This window comes from Paralichthys olivaceus, chromosome 16 (assembly GCF_024713975.1).
Source record: "Paralichthys olivaceus isolate ysfri-2021 chromosome 16, ASM2471397v2, whole genome shotgun sequence".
NCBI classification, from domain to species: Eukaryota; Metazoa; Chordata; class Actinopteri; order Pleuronectiformes; family Paralichthyidae; genus Paralichthys; species Paralichthys olivaceus.
Genome location: NC_091108.1, coordinates 8,492,399 through 8,505,451, shown reverse-complemented (window position 1 = coordinate 8,505,451; position 13,053 = coordinate 8,492,399). Strand labels below are relative to the sequence as shown.

The window sequence follows — 13,053 nt, the reverse complement described above, 5'->3', positions numbered from 1 at the left end:
AATATTTTAAGTGCTTTAAGCAATTCTTGAAATGTGAAAACTTTAAAATGTGAAGTATAGAGCCTTCTCGTGTGAAGTGCAGCAGTGTAAAGTAATCCGTGCACATTTACTCAATTCTGACATTGTATTGCTTTTGCATTGAAAATTTGAATCCAAGACATTTAGCAGAGGTGTAGTCGTGAAATGGTCAAAGTCGAGTAAAGTTCTTCTGCACAGTAAACTACTTGAACGCGTTTGGTGATTAACTCTGGAGACAGGCCATTACTTTGAATGGGAAGGGGATCAACGAGCCGCCCGCCTCCGGTCCATGTTGTCGAGTGATCAAGCACACCCCTCCTCAGATTGAGCAACAGCGGCCAGTCTCTCTCTTCACGTCGGTTTGCTTTATTTGAGAGCTCGTCAGGAACCAGAGCACCCGCGGAGCGACAACGTGTGAGTGAAGCGCCTCGAGAGCTGCAGCGGCGGACTTCACTTCACTTTCAGTCGCCATGTCCTCCAGAAAGGTGAGGAACCTGCCCGCTAGCTTTAGCGCCAACTTAACCTGCTAACCACTTAGCGCTAGCCTCGCTGGCTAGTTAGCCGCTGCACACCCACAGCTGAGCGGAGCTACCTCGTCAGACACGTATTAACACACACATTTTGAATTACCGGGATAAACCAGGGCACAGACGGTGGTTTGCTTCCCACGTGTTGTCACTGAACCCGGTGAAATGACCCCGCCTCGGACAGCACGGAGGCTAATTCATTAGCAGCCATTAACACAACTTGAATTAAGCGGGGATAAAAGTTTTCACCCGCTTCATCTGCATCGTTTTGTTGATTTGTGTGCAGAGGAAAAGCTTCTCCAGGGACCTGCAGTGTGTTTCCTTCCCGGATGATGTGTCTGGACATGGTGTCCAGAGAGAGAGGAGAGAGCCGCCGTCACTTTCATCCGTGTCCTCGGCGAAGAGCTGGGACAAGTGTGGAGACAGTTTCCTGGACCCGGTGATCAAGGTTCATTCAGTTTCGTGCATTTTAATGTATCTGCAGGTTTTTAAAAGTATTGTACAGTCCTGGTTTTAGGTGCCTCTTTTTAAGTTTCTGGAAGATGTTAAAAAGTCTTACATCTTGTGTTCAGAGGTGCAAACGTTTTTCTTTTATTCTTCTTGAAATGTTTAGAATTGAGTTTCTTTATTTTTTTTAAAATATGCTTCAGTTTTCTGGTTTATCTGGGTCCAGACATGGATGGGTTATGATGCAATGGGTTTGCCTGTGGGTAGAGATGAGTAAAAAGCCTCATCTTCTTCTATACTCGACTACAGATGAGGTTATCCTTCTCCTTTTTGTAGCAGTTTGTGTATTTTTGAGTATTTCCTGTATTTTGTTGGTGTTTCAGTGAACTCTGTGACTTTTAATACAAGAAATGTTAACTTAATCCAGATACTTGGCTGCATGCATCTGTTCCATAATCCACAAAAGAGATGAGGTCACGTAAATTGATTCAGTTCATTATGAGTTGTTACATACAGCCAGGAAGTATGGACACAAATGTGGTGCAAATGTCAGCACGTCTATGTACTTTAATAAAAAAAAATATATGTTTAAAAACAATTTGACCTGAAAAAATATTTTTGATTTGCATTTTGTGTTGTTGGTCTTAAAACTTTACATAAACACAGTGTATTTATTTCCCTGTTGCTTTGACATTATTGACATAGTTGATACATTTGAATTTTTGTTCCAGAACCTCAAGTCATCAGGAAGAAAACTGTCGGCCCTAAGAAAGTTGGCACAGAACTCTGCTTTAGGTAATTTTTTGTTCTGACTAATTTATCCATTCAACACAGCAGTGATTAGGGCAATAAACTGTGTATGTACAGCAGGATATATTTTTTATTAACAACACATTTTATTATCATGCATATTTTATAGTTTGTTATTTAAATACATCATTTGCCAGCCTGACACTATTTAACAACAATACACTTTTATATTTTTAATGGTTTGCTGTTCTGGTTAATGGATTTGAAGATTACATGTATGTACATTTCTCTGTAAAGGGAACAAATAATCAAATATTTTTGTATCTGCAATGAAACTTTCAAAGTTTTGAAAAATATCAATCATTTGTAATTAAATCTTTATTTCTACAGATGCTGACTTTCACAGCTCAGCACTGTTGATATAGCTCTTAGTTTATGACCTTGATGTCACCCCCTTATGTATGTGTTTGCCTAGTGCAGACCAATGCCGGTCACTGTAGTGACGACCCGGTGCACATTGCATGGAGCTCCAGTGACAGTGAACAATCTGACGATGAGACCCAGAAGCAGCCACATCCTCAGAGACCAGGGAGATCTATGGCTCCTGTTCAGTCGTACGCCAGAGAACTGTGCATGCTCGGCATTGATAAAGGTAACGTAACTGAATCACGAGGTCCTGGACGTATTGTTCAAACTGTGAGGGTGAACTTACACCAGGTCTGGTTCAACCGTCTGTCTTATTCCTGACATTAGGCAGACTGTCAAAATATCTGTAAAAGAAAAGATCAACATTTGGGGAAATATGTTTTTTTGATTCCATATCAAGAGATAGATGTGTGGATAGTTCAGAAAAGGTGAACAGTTAAACTCAAGGTCTTCATATGAGCTTTTTTTCCTGAGTTTTCTCACTTGTATTGTTGATTGTCACCTTTTCTCTTCTCTTCAGATGACCTCACTGCCATAGACACAGACAGTGATCTGGATGAGTCTGAGGACGATGTTGAAAAGGACAGCGGGCAACAAATCTCTGACTGTGAATCAGAGTCCCTTGAACAGCCACCAGATTTACTGCCTAAACCAACCAACGTGAGTGCACTACACTTCCTCAGACTGTGGAAGTGATGGGACAGACATTTCTTTTGTCATTTGTATTTAAGGACACTAGGTGGGGCCATACCCTTTCTTAAGCTCCTGTAGCTACCTTTCTTTCTATCTAAGTGATGCATGGTATTTCAAAATAAAAGTGCATGTAGTTATCTACAGGGTAGTGTCAGTGTGTCAGTACTTTTCACAGAGTTCAGTGACACAACAGATAATATTCTGTTCACTATGTACATTAAACCTAATGACTTTAATTTTGAATTTAAATTTAACTTACACAGCATTAAAGACAGATTAATTATTTTTCCTTGTATAATGTAAAATGATATTTAAGGTATTGTTTATTTTAAGACTTCATGCCACAGTCTCTTTGGTGACTTCAGTTTAGCTTTAATTGCCCTTTCTCCACTAGATGGAGTATTTCGCTCATGTTTAAATGTCCTCAAATGGCCCGATGGGCTCAAACCAGCAGCTGCACTGAGCACTTCCTTCAGTCATGTTCCAAACTGTCAAAGTTCACAAGCAGAGGTAGCAATAAAAAACTGACTGACTGTGGAGGCACAAGCAGCCACTCATTTATTTCTCCAATGCAGATATCTACACTTCAGGGAAGAAATGTTTTCATTCGAATGAGGACGAAAGATCCTCTGAAATCCAGATGTGTAAAGAATTTAAGGAAGTAGGAACATTGCAGAGTTGCAACACAGTTTAACAGACAAAATCATTTTACATCAAGATATTCTCAAGCAAAAATGTCACAAATTTGATGATTCCAGCTGTGCAGATGTGGGAATTCGTGAAGTTTGGCGGGGGGGTTGTTAGTTAACTTAGTTTACAGTACATGGAATAAGTTATGTCACTTTGAGCTCTGGGAAAATTTGATGACCATTTTCATTCTTTTCTCTGACTAATTAGCAGTTCATTTAACAAAGTACTGCTTAAAACCACGTACCTTAATGCATATACTATGCATTTCATTAGTATTGGTGTTATCTTTGTCAATCATTTGTGGGCTTCCCTGAACACGCTGAAGACTTTGATTGACTATTCTTCTCAGGAGTTATTCAGGAGCAGTGTTTGTGAAAGGCAGGGCTCTCGCTTGGAGAGAATGTACAAGGAGTGGTGAAGGTGCTGTGCTCAGGCCCGCGACCACACGATACACAGAATTGATCAGAGATCACATAGTGACGTGTAATTGATCGGCTGGATGTGGTCAAATGGCTGGCTTCCTTAAAAGTGTCATTGAAAAGGAAAGTGCTGGATTAAGAAATCACCTGACTCATCACAGCATGCAACAATGCACCCACCAGTTAAAGTCAATTAATCATGCCTTCAAACACAGGGTGAATTTAAGTAGCGACCATCTTTTGACAGTGCTCTCGAGTTTGCAGGCTGTTTGTGGAGAGGAAGGCTGTTGACAGATTAACATCACTCCCACTGACCCAGCTACTTCCTTTTGTCACAGTTTATTTGCTGCTATCAGCACTGCTGTCACATACGATTTTAAATCACCTAACAGGATGCTGGAGGTCAGAGGCCCACGAGAAAGAAAGACTCTAAGTTTCTCAGATACTAAAATTAATGCATGTTTTTTTTTTTAACAGGTTGATTAGTGCAGTTTTAATTGAATAAGCATTCAGCTAAGCAGCAGGTGCATATTCCAGTGTTTTCTTATATTGATTTCATTAGAACATCAGAATGGAGAGACCTTGTTTGACTTTTGCATAGATAGATAACAATCCAAGTCAGAGTTTATTACTCCAGATAAATGCATGGCTGACTCACTTAACATATGTCTGCCAGATTTTTGTAATAGCACTGCGAGTGGATAGGCGGAGCTCTGAGGCCCACTTCCCAAACGATACGTGTTGCTGGGTCCGTTGAAGTCTCTTAAGAACAAGCCTCCACCACCACATCAGGTTCTCGCTAGATCAGGGCTGTACAGACAGGAAGACTATAAACGTAGTTTTACTACTGTTTGTTCAGGAAAACATGCGAGTGCATGAAGCTGCTAGGAGCAGAGCACTTACAATGCTTTCAGTGCCGGGTGAAAACATTTTTGAGCCTTGGCCAGGGACATAGTGTTCCTTTCTCTCTGTGGCTGGGTTAGAGTGTGACGTCTGCTGGCACTCCGCCTAGCAGGGTCAAGTTGATTCAAATAAGAGAGCATGTTGGCTGACAGAGCCTGGTATGCTGGTCTTGTCAGCACATGACAGGAACTCAGGTTTCTCATAGATTTTTTTTGTCCATGAGAGCTGGTTCCCTCAGGTGCAGTGATACAGCAAAAAGATTGTTTTGTTACCATATCTTGTTTATAAGTCAGCCTGTCAGTGTGTCAGTGTACCATAACCACCCACATCACTCAGCTTATTGGTATTAACTCATTATTGTACTTAATGCTGAGGTCATTTAAAACATTTATTATCCCCCTGATTCACAGTGTATTTGTCATTCAACACTAAAAATTACATTTCAAACCTGGGTCAATTTTTAATTTTTTTTTGAATAATCACTTAATTAATCACTAATTACTCCTTTATCCCCAGGTGACAGAGCTTGAGATCTCAGGCTACGTGTCTGATGGAGAAAGTATCGGTGACTCGATGACCCCGAGCCGCCTGGAGTCCGAGAGCTTTTCTCTCCAAACTGGTGAGGGCAGCAGAAGGTCAGTCGGTGACTGGGTCAGATCCGCTCAAGCGATGCTGCAGACACCTCAGAAACGGCTTGACTGGCAGTCCAAGACTCCAGAAGACTCGGCCAAAAAGAGAAGAAAGTTCCAAAGGTTTGATTTCTGCACATCAGAGACACGTAGATCCAACTTTTTCCTCTTGTGACACCAATTTGAATATCTCTGCGCAGGGTATTTTAATTCTGGATCTAATATTGATATTCCCTTTTCCCCAAATTTAGAATATGTGGTCACTCATCGGGATTATGTTAATATTAGGTAACATGAGGTCAGTGGGACAAAATAACCTATTAGTCAACTGCCTGATAAGACTAAATGATGATGGAGTAGAACTGACCTGACATTAATGATGACACTGTGTATAATAAAATGTATCAGTCACATCTGGCCAATATCCAACCTGCTTGTTAATATCAGTATTAAATCTTCTCAGTGCGCTTTTATGCAAACATTCATACACACATACACATTCTGTGGCCACTTTATTGGATACACATGTAAAATCTCATGCAATCCAATACAACTCATCCATAAACTTTACGTTTACAAAGATAATATTATTCAGGTTTGATTTAATTAATTTAACTATGTGTTTATTATTCAGGTTGTAGGTTGCAGTGGTGTTGAACTGACCTGCTTATTCTGAAATGTGTTTCTAATGTTTTGCTCACCCCGTTTACAAACACGAGGGGGAAAGAATATTAGAAACACATTTTGGATACACACACTCCAGCACAACATCCCCACAAACTCTAACCTCTTAGACGTATGGTGTTGTAAACATAAACTTTAAATTCTTTAACAGAAATTTGTATCAAACATTATAATTTTCATAAATATACAGTGTCTGGCAGGTCTGTGTTGCACAAGACGGTCAGAGGGGGGTGTATATTAAGTGCTGTAGTGTATTGCTTCATAATAGAAGCCAACATGTTGTTATAGATGTGTTGCTTGCTGCCAAACCTTATAGTCAAACTTTGGCTGCAAAGTTTCCCCACCAGAGCTGATGATGAAAGGGACACCTGGTGCCACGGTGCAGGTGCTAAATGTCATTCCATCTCCAAGCCCTCTCAATCTGACAAGATGGTTATCAGTAGTCTCTAGCAGCTTCGTGTCTGCATCACAAAATCTTCACTTTCTTTGAAATAAACAGCTTTGTGTTGTGCAAGTTAATCACATCTGCATCTGTCGCACAGCGGAGGTCTTGCTGAGAGGCTGAATCGACTCCAATGCAGACAGAGGTCAGCCTTTAGCTTCTGGAGGCACCAGTCAATTTCTGACACCTCAACAACAACAACAGGTGATCTACATAATAACTCACACACACACACACACACACACACCTGACTAACCATTCCAGTTTAACAATGAACTTTGATTTATGAGTGGGATGAAGCCTCTCTGTATTTTTACTGTATAATATGGAGAGGTCGCACTGAAGAGGAAGTGCTGGCTGTAGGTCATGAACTATATCAGTAGGAAACTGCTCACCTAGGTCTTTCCTTTTTTTTTTTTTTGTGCCTCTTTCCGTGGTGAACCAAACCACGTACTTTCTTGATGTTTCGTATCTGTCTATAATAGGATACAAGCAGCAGCTTTAATGTGACAGTTGACGGTGGAAAATGAAAACACCCACATGATGCTACTTATGAGTTTGTGGTCACCTGATGGTTTGAGTGTAAAGAACAGAGGGTTATATTGTGTGTTTTTTCTTTTTAATCTGATAAATATTTGGTGTCTCTATTTTTTTATTCATGATTCCAGATTCTGTCTGCAGAGGTTATGCTTTCACCCTGTTCGTCCATTTGTAAGCAAAAGAACACAAAAACTACGCAACACATTTCCACAAAACTTGGTGGATGGACGTTGAGTGGATCTTTATGCAACATTGTTAGATTGTTTGTTAATTTCTCAAGAAAAAAGATCTTTACCTGGCATCTTTAGAATGCATGGTGAATGTAGTTTTGTGCATAGACTTTTTCAGAAGATGCTCTGGCATATACCTATTAATAAACACTGCTACCAAACTAGATAATACTGTTATAGGATAATTGTTTATCTCTTCTCAGTCTGCTGTAATAAGTTTGGTGTGTGATGTAATACTATTTGCGCATTCACATGAAGCAGGATTTGTTTCCTGTGATTAATCAGGTCATTATAGGTCAAATGGAGGACTGGTACGTTTCATTCTGGTCTACTGCCCGACCTTGTTCTGATGATTTTGTAAATTGGGACTTGAATGCACCGAGCACAAATGAAGCACTTAACAATCATGTTTGGACAAATGCATGTTAAAACTGGATAGTTCTGTGATCCCTTTGATATGATTTACGCTTATTATATTAAAATTCCCCCTACGGCCACTTTCTGGCATTAACATACAGACACTGAACTGCAACAACTGCTTCAGTTTTCTCTATTCAGTGCAATCAAGTATACACACATCATTTGCATTCAGCCAAATGACTCTCTTATCTCAGTTTGATATATAGTTTCAGGGCAATGTCTTGATTTATCTCTGTCAACTTTATTGTTTGGGCCAAAAGTACACTGAGAGCTGTGGTAAAATTCCAAGCATTTGCACATTTACTCGGTGGGATTTTAATTTTATATTCACCTCAGACTGAGTCAGTAACGGCTTCACAGTTATGCAGTGCAAATTGTTCTAATGCTAAAGCTGAGTTACTCTCATAATGCATAATGAGCCCCACAGAGAGCAAGACTCTGTGAGAGCATGGGTACGCACGCACTTTAACAGGCACACACTGAACATCTGTGTTGTTGTTGCTCTGCTCTCCAGTGGACAGGCCTGGTGTGCTGGTGCTGGATGTGCTGGAGGTTCAGGAGGAGTGCAGCATGCAACTGGTGCACTGTGCACACCAGCGGCCTCCCAGAGAGGGCCACCATCACAGTGACCCTGTCTCTGAGGAGAGAGTTCACGTGCTGGTGTTATTCAACCAAGAGACTGCAGCCCAGCTGATTCCTGCAGCCAGAGATATCATCCACATATACCCACCATGGTGAGCTCAAGCACCACGTGTCACCCTGCAAAGTGCCAGTGGTCACTTCACTTGGATGTTTGACCCTGCTTGTGCAGTTCAATACATGTGCTGAAACCTCCAGTGCACAAACAAACTTGTCAGTGTCTGAGACATCTTGTGTCCGGTTATCAAGTTTTGACCAATAAACAAATATTTGTTTCTTGACGAGTTAGAAAGACTACATGTAAATGTGCACATCAGCACACAAGCAGAATATCTTCATGCCCATGGATGTTTCTCCTCAAAAAGAAGGAAAAATGAACCCGAAACTCAAGAAATAAACATAGAGAAGAACCCAAATTAAAAACTGATTTTGTGAGATAAAATAATGATAATTTGCTACCCTCAATTCATCAGCTCTATATTTCCTATTAATCATTTGGACTGTAGAGGAAAAAAATCATGTCACAAGCCTAGGATGACTTCTTCAGATATTTTATTTGTTGGGGGGATTGAGTTGGAGCGAGGCAGCAACAGTTGACTCCAGCTGTTGGGAGTTTGGGGTTGAGTGTGCTCTGGAATATCCAGGCTGGCGGAAGCGCAGGGGCCTCCTCTGTGCTCTGACGTCACAAACAGCTCCAGGGAATGCTTCACATTCCTCTTCCTGGCAGTAGTTAGGTCATTTCCAGCAATCTGGGGGAAAAAACACTGTTGGATTATTTTCTGGAGCATTTGGGAGCAGAGAGTTGAGGGAGCCACAGGGCTGAGATTGAAAACATATGGTGGTTTTGAGAGTATCTCTTGCTTTAGCACCTCTCCTTCAGTGTTATGTTATATTCATGAAATTACAAGATAGAGTTCATCCTCCACTCCACCCTAAAAAAGCTTTTTTATTCTTTTTCATGTGAACATGCTGACTTTCATCCCCTTTGTTTGTGCAAATCACTTACAGAAGTTACACCATTTGGTCCAAATTTAAATCAATCAATATTTTAACTCAATAAAAAGAAAATCATAACCACAAAAAGTTGACGAGAGGCTAAATATTCTCTGAAGAGATATTAGAGTATCCTCTTTTAACTGCTAGAGGACAGGTCAAAGTGGAAAAACACAGAATCTTGAGCATCAGTGTAGCTGGTAAAATTCCTCTTCTGACTTTCCAGTGTGACACTCGAGGGTTTAACCTCCCCCATAATTCCTGCAGTGAGTAGGTTGACTCCTCCCACCTCCCACGCCTTGTTGTACGTGGGCTGCAGACCGAACGGAAATACCTACAAGGATTATTCACTACGAGCTGTGACGTTAGTAGTCGGGCCACTCCTTAACCTGGCTACCTGTAAGATGATGACAGACTGCCCACTCACCTGCTCACAGCGGGGCCACACTTCCTGTGCGGATGTTGCACCTGAACTCATGAACATTATGTTCTGCTCCACTAACAATGAAATGTAGCTTGTACTGATTACTGATCTCTGCTCAGATATTGGACTGATAACAGGAGGGTTTGTTTTCGGGGATCTTGTGGGTGAAATGAGTCAGTGTTAGGTGTGGTGATGTATAAAAGACATATTCATATCATTTACTGAAGGAAAAGTAGCAATACAACAAAATGAAATACTTGTTTTAAGACATTTAAAGTAAAAGTATTCAGCAGACATGCCACTGTTATTGGTGTATTATTATATTATTGGATGAAGTATTGACGTGTCAACATATAAGCTTTACTTTAATGTTATATTACACCTGACCGTGGTCGCTGTGATATACCAGGAATGCCTTGAGAGAAATTTCTTCAAATTTAGCACAAACTCAAAATGACTCAAAAGACGAACTGATAAAATGTTGGTGGTCAAAGGTCGAAAGTTTCACTTTTTCACACCTACAGAATTCAAAACACACACTGATCACAACATTTCACACAAATACCTTCCAAAAGGTCAAAGTTCAACTTTGCCTCGACATCGTAATGTTCTGCTAAATCACTCTTCTGGCCATTATTTAACAACGTAACTCAGGAATATAAGAGAAGACTGTGACCATATTTTCTGCAGCTTGACTGGCTGGCAGAGGAATACAATAGCAAGATGGTAACTCGAGTTTAGACTGTATTTGTTTCTCTGAACACATATTCGGTTCTGACCCGACCCATCACAGTATTTCATCTCCACTCACTCTCCCCCTTTCACCCTAATGATTTCCTATCAATTTAGGGAAAAATACCCACTAAATGAATAAATGAAAGTAAGTTTTGCAATGTTGTTCCCACAGACAACAGCTTTAAAATTCCAGTTTAATGTGAAATACGTTTTACCTGCCACTGATTTGTTTAATCAGCATTGTGTAAACTTGTTTGGTAAGGGCTTGAAAGTAACTGACATTTATTCATATGTAAAAAAAATCCTGCACTCCAGCTCTGATGTATTTGTCTATTAAGTCCTTTGGAAGAAAGCTGTGGTATAAACAGATAATAAACGTAATTGTAGTAAAGTTGTTGACAAATACTGCACATTAAGTAACGTAGTTTTAAAGCATAACCAGTTTATAATAGCTGTGTTGATTTGATGAATGACTGAAAAATGATTGACTATTAAAATACAGTGAATTAATTTCTGTTGACTGACTAATGGATGAGTCACACTCGTGTCTGCACCTGTAGTGGAAAATAAACAGTATGTACTGCATGTATAGAGGATGGAAACCTTGTTAGGAAGTCTATGTGCAGACATGAAATTAAGCATAATCACACTTCAGTAAATAATGTGTGTGACGTGTAACTTTAATTTTCCGTTTCTCTTGACATAGTGTTGAAGAGATATAGATTTTTTTTCTATGAGGCTGCAGTTTTTGTGAACTTTGAAACCTTTAATGGTGACGTTCGACTGCATTTCCTTTTAATATAACTCCCTGTTTTACATATCACTTCTTTTCTAAGACGAGCTGTGACACGTTGGGCAGTTCCAGTCACAGAGTGCGCTTGGCTATGACTCAGTGATAAGCAATCATCACACTATTATCCATTCAACGTGTGGAAAAAATTAAGTCGTAACTCAAACTAAACTACACACAAAGTGCCATATAATTATCTGGCTCTTATTCAGGTTCTTGTTTTCTCAGGTCTCTGGACCACTCAGGTGTGTGTTATTCATCTGGATGAGCTGCTAAAAAAACACTTGAACAGAAACCTTCCCTGTGGTTTTTCAGGAGAAGTTCAGCATTTTCTTTTTGGCACAAACAGAGAAGTTACATCTAAGCTGGTAACGGTAAAATTAAAGAGGAGCACAAGAGCGCCTGAGGTCACACTCACGTAGTCTGTGCATTTGATTTTGTGTTTTTTTTTCATCAGCAAACCTGCAGCATGTCAAATTGTGTCAGGTGTTGATGTATTTTTCGACAGATGATGTCACATTTAGAAACTGTTTAAAATCAAACGGTGCAGTGCTACAAGGTATATAGACCTTAAAGAACCTCAATTACATGGAAAATGATGTACCTCCGCAAAAGAGGGCAGATACACGTGTTGTGTATCTGAAGTTGCCTTGGAGGAGGTTAGCGTATTTGAACTTGTTCTCGATGTTGGGTGGTACACAGTGAGCAGACCTGTGGAGGTGGTTGGTACCTTATCAGAGTTTGACATTCGAACAGTCAAGTTTGTGCAACAACCTATTCCATTTCATTTAAATGTTGTTATCAGTTTAATCTGTAGACAGACTTTTTATCACAGCCTTGAAGATGTTTCATTTTGTGGTGAATTCAGCTTCCCACACTTAAAGGTACAGTGTGTAGAATTGTGTGATATCTAGTGTTGAAGTTGCATGTTGCAGCTGAACACCTCTCACCTCACCCTCTCCTTCCAAACATGAAAAAGAACCTGTGGTAGACTTTAATTGTCATAAAAACTCAAAAAGTGTTCAGTTTGTCCAGTCTGGACTAATGTAAAAAACATGGCGGCTTCAGTAGAGAGGACCCCCCTCCATGTAAATATAGTATATAAATATAAAGGGCCTTTTCTTGGGTAAAGAAAACTACAATTCAATTTAGATGAAACAAACTAGTCAAAACATCATGAGCATTATTCTACATTAAATTTCTGACAATAGTTCCCTTTCACCTAAATCTTACACACTGGACCTTAAATTATTTTGGGCCAATCAATGAGAAATTGTAGAGTCAAGGTGTAGAATGTAAGAAAAGCACTCAAACAACTGCTGCACTCTTAATCAATGATCTTTCTCTCTGTTAGGCAAAGTCTTTCTATAGAAGGCTTCAGCTGCGATATTATCCTGAACACACTCTTCAGCCAGAAAGTCGTCTCTGATTGCAAACCTGCCGACATGTCCGTCTCGACAGGACTGCTTTCATCAGAGCGGTGCGTGCCGTACTATTTGGGTAAAATATTCGGACCGCTGGAAGTTCACAGAACCACCGAGGGGAATGATGCCAATGCCAAGGTGTGTAAGATTCAGAATCATTCGAATCGAGCTCTTCTACATTTTAAATTATAAATGTACTCGCAGCATTTTCACATTAAGCAAACCTTTTT

General features: G+C 40.1%; 1 protein-coding gene across 3 annotated transcripts in view; it reads left to right on the top strand.

Moving 5' to 3' along the window:
• The first annotated feature begins 323 nt into the window (after positions 1-323).
• Positions 324-13,053, top strand: part of spidr (scaffold protein involved in DNA repair) — a 30,249-nt gene continuing 17,519 nt past the window's right edge. For 2 of the 3 annotated variants that reach the window (XM_020111986.2, XM_020111977.2), the window contains exons 1-9: positions 324-503; positions 832-993; positions 1,724-1,787; positions 2,218-2,394; positions 2,689-2,828; positions 5,390-5,625; positions 6,729-6,832; positions 8,333-8,552; positions 12,754-12,961. In XM_020111986.2, the coding sequence (XP_019967545.2) occupies positions 489-503; positions 832-993; positions 1,724-1,787; positions 2,218-2,394; positions 2,689-2,828; positions 5,390-5,625; positions 6,729-6,832; positions 8,333-8,552; positions 12,754-12,961 (1,326 nt within the window). In that variant the 5' untranslated portion in view covers positions 324-488. Of the gene's footprint in view, positions 504-831; positions 994-1,723; positions 1,788-2,217; positions 2,395-2,688; positions 2,829-5,389; positions 5,626-6,728; positions 6,833-8,332; positions 8,553-12,753; positions 12,962-13,053 lie in introns of those variants that run through there. The other variant, XM_020111994.2, reaches the window with a different exon arrangement.